The following is a 16400-nucleotide window of genomic DNA, read 5'->3' on the forward strand; positions in this document are numbered from 1 at the left end:
TATTGAAGTCAATGAATTTCGTTTCCCATACTCGATTTAGCGGTATTGTAAGTCCCTACGGGACCAAACTGCTGAGGTCATTGGTCTACTCAATTTAGTCTTGTATACAGCAGTGAAGTAAATGTAGAAAATATTCTATAGTAATGTGTAAATTTTACAAAACAAAGCACCTTACCTTGTAGAAATTCAGAAAATTACACTTCTTTTTTAAGGAGACCACCAATTAACAAAATTAAATTTATTTTCTATCATTGTGTTTTAATTTGCAAATGCAGAACATGATCTTAAAATTTTCTGAAGGGTAACATAAAAACATTAGAAAGTATTATCAGTGGTGCAAATAAACTACAAAGATTTTGACATTTTTATTGGATTCATTTACCATAAAATATGTGAACTGTTTGGACATTTTACATTTTATGCTATTAAATAAATTACATAAAAACAATTGCATTACATAATTCAAGCAGTTCAGTTATGGAGGAATCAAGCTACAGGAAGGAGAAGAGAATGTCACCCTTTTAACAGGTGAAGCACTATATAATGCATTTAAATGTACATATGTATACATTATGGTTGCCGCTGATGAATGAATTTCATGATAAAATAACTATCACAGCCTCATCTGGAGGTTGTCTACCTTACTTTTGACAGACTAACCAAGACAATTCACATTTATAAGAGTAAGAGTAAGAGTGTGTGTGTGTGTGTGTGTGTGTGTGTGTGTGTGTGTGTGTGTGTGTGTTTGTTTGTTTGTTTGTGTGTGTGTGTGTGTGTGTGTGTGTGTGTGTGTGTGTTTGTGAATGTACTTTGGGAAAAGGGGTAACTGGAAATGTCACTAACCTCTGCTGTAGAGTGCAAGGTGACTTTCTTCTCATTCCAGATACTTAATTTTTCAAACAATGAATAATGCATCTGAAATTATGCTATTTAAATACATGAAAGATGTCTTTCCACTAACTCCAACAAATGTTCATAATAAGACTGAAAAATCATCTCAACTCCTTGTGTTTAAACTGCATGTCAAATTCAATGTGTTGAAATGATTTTAAAACCGAAACACAGAAAAAAAACTAACTGCTTTGACCATATTTATAGAGAGGACTATAAATAGAATTTCTGTGAACGAATAAAAGTATACAGTTACTTCTTTTTGTAATAAACATAGTTCACTGAAGTTTAAACTATTTTTACTTCGCTATATATATATATTCACATAAGTTTCTAGCAATGAACCCACACACACGAACTGGATCCTGTCAAATACTTTCAAAAGACTCAGGAATTCAAAGAAGACCTTAGTAAAAAACGCGCGCACACTGATGTTTATTTACACATTGTTCAAGAAAATGATTTCGAGCGTGAACGAGAATATCTCCTGCGACCTTCTTTCCTGTGTGTCCTATGTTTTTTAGACTGTGATGAAGAACTAGAATCTGAAGAATACCTATGTGATCTCTTCCCTTTTCTCTTCTTTTCCCTCCTGTTGCTTGGAGAATGGCTACTACGGTGACTTCTGTAACTATGAGTTTTGCTACTACCACTACTATACCTCCTTTCAATTTCCCTACTCCTACTTGAACTACTGTGTCTCCTGTCATACTTTGACTTTCTGTCATTTTCATCACCCCTACGACTTTCCCGTGACCTGCTCCTACTTTTTCTGTGCTGATCCTGCCTATCTCGACCTTTCTTTTCTTTACTGTGATTGTCCTTTCTCCTGTCTTTACTATGTTTCTTTTCAGTCCTCCTTGGCTCAATATCCCAACTGTGACTACGGCTATGCCTTTTGTGACTACTACCACCAATTCTATCTTTCCTTTGTGAACTGTCTCCTTTGTTACTACAGTTTTTGTATTTCTTTGAACTGTGCCGACTTCTTGATGAACTAGACTGAGATGATGAACTGCCTGTTTCAGAACTTGTCTCAGAACCACTGTCAGAATTAGAATCGTCATCATCTGAACTTGACTCTTTTCTTTCGGACTGTTTTGCCTGATGTCTCTCCTTACTAGTGTTTTCATCTGACACTGAGTCTTGTTTGCTAGGCTTCTTTACCAATGTTGGGTTGGCAGAAGAATCTACAAAATTGCCCGATTTCTCTTGTTCAGCATGCTGTACGGTAGTAGTTTTTAGCATCTGTGCAGTTTCTTTCTCTTCTTCCAATTTACTCTTGGCGTCCTGTGCTTCTGGGGCCTTGTCTTCTGCATCACTGTCTTCACTTCCATCCACCACTGACTGTCGTTCAGATTCTTTCTTCTGCTCTTCTTCCCTTTGCAATGAAGCTTCAATTTCTTGTTCTGTTTTGAGAAATTCTTGTTTTCGTTTTTTAATTCTAGCTTTCAATTCTTCTTCTGAATCTGCTCCATTAACTTGAGTTGCAGTGTCACTTTCACTATCACTCTCAGATTCGTCACTGTCACCATACATTCCCAATCCTAACCTCCCAGTCAGTGATGCAAGAGCTTGCGTCTTCCTCAACTGCTGAACAGGAGCCTTGGCTTTTGCCTTTGTAATAACCTCTTGTGCTACTGCCTCCATCTCCTCTGTCGTAACTTCCAGCAGTATCTCTGTTAACAGTCGACGAACTTTCAACATAACTTCCTGTAACCTTTCCTCCTGACTCTTTGGTGGTTCAGGTTCAGATGGTGGCTGACTATCTGAATGTGCATTAGGTGATTGGCTCGGACTGTCAGCATTCCGAAACCTTGATTTCCTTCTTGCAGTTGGTGAAGGAGCTGCCGTTACTTCATGAACGGATTCCTCGGAATCACTATCAAACTTGCTCTTTTTGGGTAGTGACGGTAAATCACTTTCCGCGTGCATTTCAGCCCTCGCTTGATCTTCCTCTTCCCGTTTCTTCTTCAAATATACCTCCCTCAACTTCTCGCGATCCAGTTTTCTCTGTTTCTCCCTTTCCATTTTTTCCAATCCTTCCCTTATCCAAGCTGGTAATTGTCGCCGTTTTGCAGCATCCAGCACAGGCATTGCACTATCATCCTCCTCAGACTTATCAGGAGAACGGGCACGGTCATGTGAACGACCGGGTCTCTTCCAATCTTGACGATTATTTCGTATAAATGGAGACTGACCAATGGGTCCCCCTGGAGGTAAACCGGCACCTTCAGCTGGGGGGCCACCTGGCCAGTAACCACTTGAAACAGTAGGAGTGTAATGTTCTGTACCAGGTAAATGATTATAGTCATAAACACTACTTTGGTTCCCGTATGTCTGAGCACCTGAAGGAAATTCGAATGGTGGTGCAGGAACTGTGTCTGGGGCAGGAGGGCCTTTCACTGTGGAGACTGTACTTTGGTTGTTCGCATTACTCGCACTGTTAGGAGGCACCATTCCACCAGATGGCCAAGACCATCCCCACTGCTGCCAGTTTGGCCACTCACCCCAGGAATTTTCCTGTGAACTTGGACCACTTGGCTCACTATCATCCTTGTCATCCATATCCATTGGAACTTCTCCATCGTCAAAGTCTCTTTCCTCCTTTTTAGGGGCAGTATTTCTGTTATATGTGGGCGGGGGAGGAGGTGGGGGTGGAGGGGGCGGCGGCGGAGGTGCTGCAGTTGAGACCGGCTGTTCGGGACCCGGGTGGGTCCCTTTCATCTGGATCCACTGCTGTGCCAAAGCTGCCCAGTCCACTTCTTCATGGGCGACATTCTGGTATGTAGAAGGGTTGAGAGCCCAATTGGAGTATTGTGGATCTCCTGACCACATGGCTTCTTCCTTCTTGATATGAACTGACTCCTAAAATAAAAAATATCTGAAATTAATTTGAGGATTACAGAAAAATGGCAACACTTACATCTGCTTTAGTTTCATAAAATACATCATATTTTAAGATAAACAGTTAAGTAAAATAAAAATTTAGAACATTGGTCACACTTGGAACAAAAAAAGTAGTTAGTGCAGATAACACTGGGGTGAGGGGGGGGGGGGGTGAGGTGACATAATCTTAAGAGATGTTAAAACCACAAAAAAATGTTGTAAGCTTTCATTCACAAAAGTTTAGAAAGCAAAGATCGTACTTTCCTGTATATATGGATTAGCATTCTTTTCAATGCAGGGTATCATTAAGTCAACCAAAAAGTCAATTTGCTAGCAAGGAAGACAAAATAGTTCTCTCTATATAGAAGTCTTGACATAGCATTTGGTCATTATTTGATTTAAAATAAAATAGTTCATCAGTTGCAAAATTTCAAAGAGAGAGAGAGAGAGAGAGAGAGAGAGAGAGAGAGAGAGAGAGAGTGCTGTCTTCAACTGACATGTGTAACAAGTGATGTAAAGCTGTGACTAATATCTTAACAGAGGCACAGATACATCAAGAATGTGATCACAATGTCCTGAAACATTCACACGGAGAAGGAAGAGGGGATGCTGGAGTGACTAAAGTATCTAATGAACAGTGAAACCTTGTGCTCAAACAACAGAAGAAAAGGCTGGACAGCATACCATAATGTATGAAAGAATTATATAAAGCATGCACTGTCGTTAATTTTCTTTTCTTTATTTCACAGATATGCGTTGAAAATTCCCAAAGGAATAGCACACGCTCTAGTAGGTTCTTATGATCTTAGGAGCTGATGACTTTGCTCCTCTAGCTTACATATAAATAATGCTGACAAATAGATGAGGCTATACTTTAACACAGCAAATGTGGCTCCTAAAAGATACACTGTCTACCAAGGTTATATCAAAATACATGAACTTAATCAACACACACACACACACACACACACACACACACACACACACACACACACACATTTTTACTATTGTTGCTACAGTATTTGGGAAAAAAATTCTTTTTAAACTGGAAAAGGATTAAAAAAGAGAGTACTTAAGTGTCTCAAGTGCCATAAGATTTGGTACAGCACAATCAACATAACTATTGTAATACTGTATAATGATGAAAAATAATTCAGGAGTCAGACAAGAATAGTGCCCATCTCACATTTCAATGACTTAAGTGAGAAAGACACACTCCTCAAGGTATAAAACTACAGCTATACATACCATTCTTCTGAAAATGCCCTACAAAGGTTACAAAACCTTAAAAGCAAAAACAAAAATACTGGGAATCTGCTGAAATGATACAATAACATCAAAACACTTCAGCACAATGTTATCTAAGAACATTAAAAACATTTAAACTGTCACAGATAAGTTACAATTTTAATGTGAACATGGAAAACAAGTTGCCCTACTTTTAAAGACTGTACTGAACAGCTTTGTCATACACAACTTTAGCAGTTGTGATACAGAAAGTAGCCATGAACAGAATACCACAAACTGAAGTGAAATTTCTTATTAGCATATGGGGTGTTGAGGGTCAGATTGTACAAGCAATGACTACTAGCGGGGGGGGGGGGGGGGGGGGGGGGGAAAGGAGGCAGTGGTACCGATGTCCTTTCCTGGTACAACAGAATTTTTTGCAATTAGTAATTCTTAACAGTTTGTTCATAGTTGGCACTTATACCGTGACTGCCATTTCTATGAGCATTTGACCAAATAAAGAAATCTTCCTTCAGTCACAATATATTATTTATTACACATAACATTTTGGAGACCGTGACATCGTCAAATGCATTTTAGTGGAAGTTACATGTTTGATCCACAAAACAATAAACTGGTTAGCTCACAGTAAGGTTCTTTGTATGCAGTAACAGACAACATACAACACACAAAGAAATTTTACATTTATAGTTTGATGTCCAATGTGTATGTTATTTTCGATTCTGTGTGCTATATTGTCAATTTTGAACACTATTTTCATCTATATCGCAATTTGCTAACAACATGACATACATTTTACCACTGGTACACTTGTAATGAATGTAAGCATATAATAACAACTCAAAGGTCTTATTTCATACAGCTAAGATACATCAGTCACAATTCTCATCGTAACTGTGTTGGTTATAGATGAAGAAAAGTTTTTCCTTTTTGAAGAAAACCAAGGAGCTGATTGCTGGGACTGATTGCTTTGCTTGGGTGTTTAGCTGAAATATTTCACGTTATTGTTGAAAAGTACAACAACCTTACAATGAGAGACTTAAACCATCTCACCATCCTACATACTGAAAACAAAGAGAGAAATTTAGGTTTGTTACAACAACTGAAAATATCCTCCAAAAGATGAAATTCATTTACCACACACTTGAACAAAATAGACTTTCAAAGGCACAACTATTCCAGCTATTTTTATGAAGTGCTTCAGCTGAACACGTAAGCTATTAGTTCCAGCAGTCACCCCGTCTGATTTTTTCAAAAAGTACAAAAATTTCTTCATGTATATCCAAAGCAGTCATTACACAAGTTGTGAATAATGTATGTTAGATGCATGAAGTATGATCTGTGACTTCTTGTTAAACACTTACATGAATTAAAAGTATAACAGTGATAAAATGTGTGACATGTTGTCAGTGAATTGTGATGCACATCAAAATAGTTTATGGAATTTAATGATGCAACACACAGAACTGTAAGTAAGAAACACTACATTTAATTTCCAGCCAAAGGTATAAAATATTTTACTGTGGACTAAGCAACTCACTGTTTCACAGAAAGGATACGTAACTTCCACCGAAATGCAGCTGATAATGAAGTTACAGTATTGGGAAATCATGGAGTAATAAATGATATCTCAAAGTGACTCAAAGGGGATCTAAAATACATAGGCAGTTCTATGAGTGAAAGAATACAAATACGAAAAAATCCAACTACACGCTGCACAAAAAGGCACAGGACCATGTCATTGCTCTGCATTTTCTGTATAAAGCTTTACTTCTACTTTACTTGCTCAAGCTCTATGATGTATTCAATTGTATTTCTAAAACTGTGCACTATGTTGATAAAGTGTCTGTTTGTCAACTTCAGGTGATTATGTGGACTATCAGCTGAGAACCCTTGTAGGGCTTTAATTGTGCTGAAATGAGTGTACATATGCCAAGTAATGGTGTCACAGCTCAAGACCAACACTCCTACATGACCACTCATGTTTCACAAAGAAAATTTATGATCTGACTTTGCTCTTCCACCACCAACAAACATAATAATTTGAACATATCTTGTGTATGTTGTTTTGCAGCTGCAAATTGTATCAAATGCATTTTAATAATATTCCACCAGAGCTGCATATTTGTATATGGTATCTTTTTTTTTTAATTTTTTGTTACCAGTTTGAGTGTGGCTAATTTTCAAGTGGTACACAATAAGATCATAAATGTTATTTTTCAAGCAGCGTTCACAATTTTATTGTGTACTGCTCAAAAATAAAACAGCATTTATGATTTTATAGTGGACTGCTTGAAAATGAGCCCTGTTCAAAATGGGTAGCAAAAAACAGATATACATAAAAAGCAGCTCTGATTGAATATTATTACAATATCTTTTATATAATTATCTGAAAATCACAAGCAGGAGCTTCAGCAAAATATTTCAAGTTTTATCAACTAGCCATATCTGAGACAGTCGACAATAAAAATATGAAGAACTGTAGCTCAGTTTTTAAACTTGCATTCTTCATCAGTATTTGTGCCTGTACAATGGGCACAAATAAAAAAATGTACTGGTAAGAAAAGGGGACTTAGTGTAAATGAAGACTTCTGTATAATTAGAAAAACAGAAATGGTAAACACAAAATAGGAGATGCCATCAATAGCTTGAAAGCTAGTTTCCTTCTCTGGGGAACAAAAGGAAGGTCATAACTGGGTAGCTAAGCTACCTTTGAATGGCTTAAGCTCCAAGTGCAATTCAAGTGTTATTTTGGAAACAAGGAAAACCGTCAACTTTAGCTGGTAATAGCTCGAATTCACTAATAAAACTACTTTTCAATTCCAAAAAGAAACAACAAGCACCACTGCTGATAATCATGCCTCATTTACATCAGACAAAGTGATAAGCAAACACTAACAAATGAGTGTTCATAGAACTATTTGCTAGTGTTCATTACAATTCACTTTCACCTGTCAACACGGATTTATACTGGAGGGAATGGAAGAGAACATGAGGGACTGTATATAGAAGTACACCTGAATACTGTGATGCTATGGTTGGTTCTATCACAACCCTCCCTTCCATTTTTTGCACTAAAGTCATTAGCACACAGTTTTCATTTGAGACAATGCTAGTTACAGTCACAATACAAATTTTCTGATGGAATGCAAGTGCTCTGTTTGTAAAGAAGCAAGCAAATCAGATTCGAAAATGGAAAATATGGATACCCGGATATTTACACAAGTGGTAAACAACTGACAGTAGTGCACTTCACTGTAATTGAGGGAAAATTGTAAAATGTAACACTAAATAGCAAAAAACAATATCAGAAAAAAAGGCTATTGCTTACACCCTGATTTTTAGAACTGTGTATGTTTACACCAGACATAAGTACTTTTTTCATATTTCTACAGCTGCTATAATATCTAAAATTGTTCCTGATATCTGTGATTCCATATGTGAAGACTTAAGGATGTTATTAAAATAGGGCTCTAAAAGTATAATCAATGTAATGCAAAAATGTACAAATTTAATATATGTTACTTGATAAAATTTCCTTTATAGTTTGTTGGAGGAGTGTAATTGACGACAAAATTTTTATTTCTCAGATATTATACTAAAACCTCTTAAAATAAAAGTGATACATATGTTATGTACTTACAGCAGCTACTTTCAATGTCAACCACAAGAATGATCAGGTATTTTGTGTATTTTTTATGTTACAGTAATTAACATAATAAAGACATATTAGTATCTTCATTTTTGGTTCCCGTCATTCCTTAGACACTACAAGGTATTTCAAAGTCTTTGCATCAAACATCTGCACGAAAGTATGTCAAGATGATGCTGAAAAACCTGAACTGGCAGACACTTTTAAGACCGATGCCAACTATCCAATGAAAGCTTACATACAAAAGTTTTAAGAGCTATTTTCAAGTGAGAATCTAGGAATACACTTCAGCCCCATACCTATCACTCCCACAGAGACAAGATTAGACTAATTACAGTGTGCACAAAATTGTTCTTCCTGCACTCCACATGCAAATGGAACCAGGGGAATCTCAAACAAATGGTACAATGAGAAGCACATTCTGCTATACAGTACACCATGGTTTGTAGAACAGACACAGATACAGAAAAAGAGAAGAAACATCTATCTACTGTAACATGTTTCTGTCACCATACAGCAACTGGCTTCAGGTGAATGATTTGCATTTTTTCATTTCAGTTTATTGTCTGCATGTTGAAATTTCAGTATTGTACCAAAAATGAAAGTTTCATAGTGTCAAACTGACAGAATATAATAGGACCTACATAATTCTGGTATTTCTGGAGTTGCTACACAGTACCATGAGACTAAAAATTTGTCAGCCATCGTATATTATTAATGTTGTGTGACAAATTCGCAGAAAAGAGCTATTCAACAGCTCACATGCAATGGAAATATTTTAGACCTTTTAACTGCAAACAGGCCTGCCTTTATCGACAGTGTCAGTATGGAGACAAGGATCAGTGACAATGATATCACAGTAACAACAGTTATCAAAGTTAATAGATGTACAACTACATTTGTACTCTGCAAGCCATTACACGGTTCATGGCAGAGGGAACCGTGGGTCATTACTAGCTATTTCCTTTCATGTTTCATTTGCAAATAAAGCATGGGAAAAATGACACACTATGTGGCTCAGTATGAGCCCTAATTTATGTTTGTGGTCATCATGCAAAATTTACATTGACAACACTAGAGCTATTCTGCACTCAGCTTCAAATGATGGTTTGCTAAATTTTCTCAATCGTGTTCTACAAAAACAATGTTTGTCTTCTCTAGACTGATGCCCATTTTAGTTCACAAAGCACCTTCACAATACTTGACTGAAGCTACTGTTAACAAATCTGGCAACACACCTCTGAATTTTTTTGAGGTCTTCCCTTCATGCTGGGGATCCCGAACACACCAGCAGCATTCAAGAATGAATCGCCCAAGTGCTCTATCTACAGTCTCCTTTACATATGAACCACACTTTCCTAAAATTCTCCCAATAAACCAAAGTTTACCATTTGCCTTCCCTACTACCGTCCTTACGTGCTCACTCCATTTCACATTGCTTTGGAATGTTACATCTACATATTTAACTGACATGACTATGTTAGGCAGTAAACAACAAATTCTGTACTTGATCATTACGGGATTGTTTTTCCTACTCATCTGCATTATCTTAACATTGTTCTACATTCAGAGCAGGATGCCATTCATCACACCAAATAGAAATTTTGCCAATGTCATCTTGTATCCCGTTACAGACACTCAACGACAACAACATCCCAAACACCACAGCATCATCAGCAAACTGCTGGATTGCTGCTCCTCTGTCAGTCAGATCATTTACATATATGTAGAACAAGAGTCATCCTGTCACACTTCCCTGGGGCACTCCTGACTTTACCCCTGTCTCAGATGAATACTCGCTCTCAAGGATAACATACTGGGTTCTCTTATGTAAGATGTCTTCAAGCCTGTCACATATCTGGGAACCTATTCCATATGTTCATACCTCCACTAACAGTGTGCAATGGGTCATCATATCAAAAGCTTTCCAGAAATCTAAGAAACTGGAATCTGGCTGCTGTCATTCCTCCATTGTTCGCAGGATACCATATGATAAAAGGGCAATCTGAGTTTTGCACGAGCGATGTTTTCTAGATCCATGCTGAGTTGTGGACATAACCTTTTCAGTCTCAAGGAAATTTGTTTCATTAAAACTGAGAATACGTTCAAGAATTCTGTGGCAACCCAACGTAAAGGACATTGGTCTGTAATTTTCCAGGTCCGTTCTTTTACCAGTTTTATAAACAGGAGTTACCTGCACTTTTTTCCAGTTGCTTGGGACTTTGCATTGGGAGGAGATTCACGATAAAACCATGATAGGTAATGGTCCAGTGCCAAAGGGTACACGCTGTAAAACCTTGTTTCCATTCGGACCTGGCAACAGCTCTCCCCCTCCCCGGTCACTTTTCTATCTCAGAGATGCTTTTTACTATGTCCTCCATAAGGGAGCCTGTATGATACTCAAACAACAGTATGTTTGTACAGTCCTCCTGCATGAATGGTTTCTTAAACACCAAATTTAAAACTGTGATTTTCCTCTTGGTGTCTTCTACTGCCACACCTGGCTGGTTAATGAATGACCGGGTGGAAGCCACCAACCTGCTTAGTGATTTTATGGAGGACCACAATTTTCTCAGGTTGTTGGTAAGATCTTCTGCTACAGTACAACAGTGGTACTAGTTGTATGCTTCGCATATTGGTCTTTTTACAGATGTGTGAATTCCTACTAACTTTTTCCTGCTGTCACCTCACCAGTACAACCTGTTTAGAGGAAAATAAAAGAGCATGCCTAATCAGATATGTTTTAAATGCTTGAAGAAGATAAGGACATGTCTTTTCTTCTGGAGACAGGAAACAAAATTTGGGCATATTTCTACAATCTGGAAATGAAGAATAAGTCTGTGAAAAGGCGTCATATCTTCGTCCCAAAACCTACGTAGTTTAACAGCCCATTATCAGCAGAGAGAGAGAGATGGTGATTTTTTTTTAAGGATGACAAGGCCACCATCTCACATGATTTTCTAGAATGCAGCTGTACCATCAACAAAGAGCAAAACAGGTGGATATTTCAAAGCCTAGAGAAAAAGGTCCAGAAATCTGAAAGTGATCCACATTCACTATGATTATGCAACAGTTCCTTAAGAACAAACAATTAACTGCCAAACAGCTGGTCTGTGGTCTCTCATCCATCGTACAGCCTAGATCACACACATTTGGACTTCATCCTTACTCCAATGGAGGATAAGGTTTGAAAAGAAAAAAAGGTCAGGCAAACATGGTAATAATATACAGGTGGTATTCATTCTCAGCAAGATACGTACTTCATCAGTAGATCTAAAAGCCACATGAACCGGTTCCAGCTTCTGGTTAATCAACATCAAACAAAATATGTAAAGCCATTACACATGACATCAGCATAAATATCAACTGCTGTACAACATAAAAAGATTAACCTTATTTATTTTTCTGGCATCATATATAATGTATAGGATCTTTCTTTGGGGTTAAAGTGTGCAAGGACTACTAACAACTAACACTATGAAAATCATAATTATCAAACAATAATCAATAATTAATGCACATATATATTATCCTCATCAAAAATAATTTAACTAGTTAATTTACACATATCAAGCAAATGTACTGTGAAAGAGGAACAATGCCATTATATATGAACAGACCCTTAATTTGAATGGCATTCAAATTATGTAGTAGTAACTGTAAGTTTAATTCTCACCTTCATCAAATTCATGCGAATACTTGTCGAATATATCAGTTTTTAGAGTCTAACGGGTTACCGTCTCCATGTAAGAGCTGATGTCTGAAAAATAATGTATTAAGATTTACCAGGATCTTAACATTAGTTCAAATCTGACCATATTTTAGAACACATCATGAATGCATTAAAATACCATTTAGATAGTTACATCAATGTCAAATAGTAAGAGCACAATGCATTCTGGTCCAGCAACTCAACTCACTGTAACCTGCAAGCAGTAACCATAATATCAATAGTTTTTTTTTGAAGCATCAGGAGGAATAACAAAACAGAAGCTGATAAACTTGACAAATATCTTATGAAGCAAGCATTTTCAAAAGAAGTACTTTCATGTGTAAAAGAACTGAACATAAAAACCTGATTTAAGGAAACAATAAGTGTTGTTTAAGATTTTGTGAGCTTATGTAGTGATTCCACAGTTATGAAAAAAATAACAAAGATCTTAATAAAGAAAACAAAAATAAAGAAAGGAAACAGATATTTACAGTCTGAAATGCAGTGTATTCCATAGTGTCAATGTCAAATATTACACAGTTGCAGTTATCTAAAACTAAGTGCTCATCTGAACATGTCCATGTCCACAAAGGCTCAAGAGATATATTAGGTTCAACTACGCATGATGGAACAATAGCCACAATCCTGATAGAGAACCAGAATATATAGTCTGTACAGTATTTTCCTTTAAGTCTAGTCCTGACAGAGCGAAATGAGCTGTTTGTCTACTTGCAACATGTTCACTGTTCTAAACAGTGTACAATACTTGTAAAGATTTATGTTGGGGATCCGCAATATACATGTAGCTTGCACTGTAATTGTGTGTGTGTGTGTGTGTGTGTGTGTGTGTGTGTGTGTGTGTGAGGGAGACTGACTATTATGTGGCAGAACAAATTTTGGACCACTGGAACAAGCCCTACTTTTTAGGTAGATATATTTTACTAAAATATTTGCATGCACAAAAGCTGTAATTGTCATAGTAATGTGTTTTATACACATGCCATGATGTGAATACTGTTGGGAGAATTCTGATTAATTTATCTACCATAAAACATTGTTAACAACCAGAAATTATAGATTTTTTTGTGACAGTTCCAGAAGAAAGTGTGAACGCAGAGGTCACGTGTATCGTTAAAAGACCAGTTTTGTGTGTGCAATAGCAACTGCTGTACACGCAAAGTAACTTAACATAAAAATAGGGCAGCAGACATAATCGTTCATTGAAACTAATACTTATTCTACCTCTCAGCATTCAGGGTAGATTCCAAAATATGTTTCCATTCTAATTTAATCTTCAGTAAGCAAATAATTTGCTAATTGAATTCTACTATTTTTGACTTTTTATCAGAATGCATAATAAATTGAAGACACGAAGATGAAAGTTGTAATAACAATTCACAGAAGAGAAGTTGTTCTTATTAACAGATGGACCTGAAAATTATTTCAAGGCTGCTTATTACATGACTGTGACACTTCTCTTAGTGCCACCCAATCTGGTGGTACCATTATCAGTTGGTGAGCAACCTAAAGAAATAAATAATGCTTTTTATCTTAGTTGCAGTCTGTATTGGTATGAGCATCAGTATGCTCTTAAGAATGAATGTCCACCAATTTCCCAAAACCAATGGTTTACTGTTGACCAGGATTCAGAAAAATCTGGGGAAAAAATAATGGATAAAACTCAACACCCATCCTGTGAGCAGCAGCACATGATGTGATGATGGGAGAAGCAATCTGATTGGTGTGGGGGGGGGGGGGGAAGGGGGGTAAGAGAGGCTGGGGGGGGGGGGGGGACAAATAGCACAGTAGGGGTGGAGGATAGTAAAGTGCTGCTTCTGGGAGCATGCAGGTACAAGGTAGAGAGCGTAGTGCAGCCGCATGCAGTCGGTAGGTTAGATGGAGGGCAGGGGCAGTGTAAATGGAGAGAAGTACAAAGACTGGATGTGTTGGTGGAGTAGATGGCTGTGTAGTGCTGCTCTGCGATCAGGGAGGGAATAGGTGGGTGTAGGACAGTCATTAACCAACGGTGAGGCCAGGAGGGCCGCATGGTACCTCTGCCAACTTATTCATGAGTCATCTAGAGGAATCCTTTCTACAAACCCACAATCCCATACCCCTCATATGGTTCAGATTCACTGATGACATCTTTGTGATCTGAATCGAGGGTGAGGACACCCCCCCCCCCCCCCCCAACGTTTCTCCAGAACCTCAATACCTTCTTCCCCATTCGCTTCACCTGGTCCTCCTCAAACCAACAAGCCACCTTCCTTGATGTTCACCTCCACCTCAAAGATGGCTCCATCAGTATCACATCAAACATATCAACCACCAGCAATACCTCCACTTCAAAAGCTGCCACCCTTTCCATGCACAGAAGTCCCTTCCATATAGTATAACCAACCATGGCCATCACATCTGTAGTGATGAGCAGTCCCTCTCAAAATATACCAAGGGTCTCACTAAAGCCTCTACAGATGGTAATTACCCTCCCAACCTTGAACAGTAATTGATCTCCCATGTCCCACCTCTCCAGTGATCCCCCACCTCCCGAAGTCCCATCATCTGGCTGCAGAGGAGCATTCCCCTCATGACTCAGTGCCACTCACGACTGGAGCAACTCAATCATATTTTCTGTCAGGGTTTAGACTACCTCTCATCATTCCCTGAAATGAGAAATGTCCTTCTGACTGTCTTTCCCTCCCCTTCAACAGGGGTATTCTGGCTCACACCAAATCCACAGAACCCCATCCCTGAACCCCTTGCCTCACAGCTCATCCCTACAACAGAATTAGATACAAGACCTGTCCCATACATCCTCCCACCACCGCCACCTACTCCAGTCCAGTCGCTAGCATCGCCTATCCCATCAAATGCAGGGCTACCTGTGAAACTGGTCACGTGATCTCCAACCTGAGCTGCCACCACTGTGCTGCGTTCTATGTGGGTCTGACAACCAAAAAGCTGTCTGTCCACATGAATGGCCAACAACAAACTTTGGTCAAGAAACAGCTGTCCCACCCAGTTGCTGAGCACACTGTCCAACAGAATGTTCTTCATTTTTATGGCTGCTTCACAGCCTGTGCCAGCAGGATCATTCCTACCGACCCCAGGTTTTCTGAACTGCACAGATGGGAACTGTCCCTCCAATACATCCTACTTTCCCATAAACCTCCTGGCCTCAACCCTCGTTAGTCATTGTCCTACACACACCTATCCCACTCCTTGTTCCCACTACAGCACTACACGACCCTCTACTCCACCAACACATCCACAGTCTTTTTACTTCTCTCCTTTCCAGCTGCCCCCCCCCCCCCCCCCCAGCCTCTGTCTAACCTACCAACTACACCTACCTGCCCTACCTTCTCCCCACCTAGTCCCTGCATGCTCCCACAAGCAGCACTTTATCTTCCCCCACCCCTACCCTTCTATTTCTTCCCCTCACCGATCCAGCCTCCTCCTTACCCCCACCATCCAGATTGCTTCTCCCATTATGTGCTGCTGCTCGCAGTCTGGCCTCGGCAGCCAGAGACTGTGGTCATGAGTGTGAGAGTTGCATTTGTTTTGTGTGTGTGTGTGTGTGTGTGTGTGTGTGTGTGTGTGTGTGTGTGGTTCCCCCTACCCCCCACCCCAATTTAAATGAAGACCTTTTTGGCCAAAAGCTTACTTGTTTGACAGTCTTTCTGTTGGGCCTATCTGTGACGCAACATCCCCGCTATATGGTGAGTGGATAAAATTGGGTTTTAATGGGTTTTATTGTCTTTTATTTTTGACAGTTAGTTAAATTTAAATTCCTATAGTTAATTTATTCAAAACACTACACTATCTATTTTACTACTGCCTGTTTAAAATTACTTGATAGTTTGTGTCTGCCACTTGTCGCTGCAGTGTTGCCACACTGGTCACCGGAAAGCACTTGGTAATAGGTGACATAAAAACACACAAATCGCTTCACAAATGCTGTTAATGTGCAACATGGAGCACTGTTTGAAGTGGACGAAACAGGTATGC

General features: G+C 38.7%; 1 protein-coding gene across 4 annotated transcripts in view; it reads right to left on the bottom strand.

Annotated features, from left to right (window-relative positions):
• Positions 1-312: 312 nt before the first annotated feature.
• Positions 313-16400, bottom strand: part of LOC126259329 (arginine/serine-rich protein PNISR) — a 40512-nt gene continuing 24424 nt past the window's right edge. For 3 of the 4 annotated variants that reach the window (XM_049956021.1, XM_049956022.1, XM_049956023.1), the window contains exons 2-3: positions 12357-12440; positions 313-3759 (exon numbers count right to left, since the gene is read on the bottom strand). In XM_049956021.1, coding sequence (XP_049811978.1) covers positions 1342-3759; positions 12357-12371 — 2433 coding nt within the window. In that variant the 5' untranslated portion in view covers positions 12372-12440 and the 3' untranslated portion in view covers positions 313-1341. The remainder of the gene's footprint in view (positions 3760-12356; positions 12441-16400) is intronic. The other variant, XM_049956024.1, reaches the window with a different exon arrangement.

The sequence above is a fragment of the Schistocerca nitens genome, chromosome 5 (assembly GCF_023898315.1).
Source record: "Schistocerca nitens isolate TAMUIC-IGC-003100 chromosome 5, iqSchNite1.1, whole genome shotgun sequence".
Lineage (NCBI taxonomy): Eukaryota > Metazoa > Arthropoda > Insecta > Orthoptera > Acrididae > Schistocerca > Schistocerca nitens.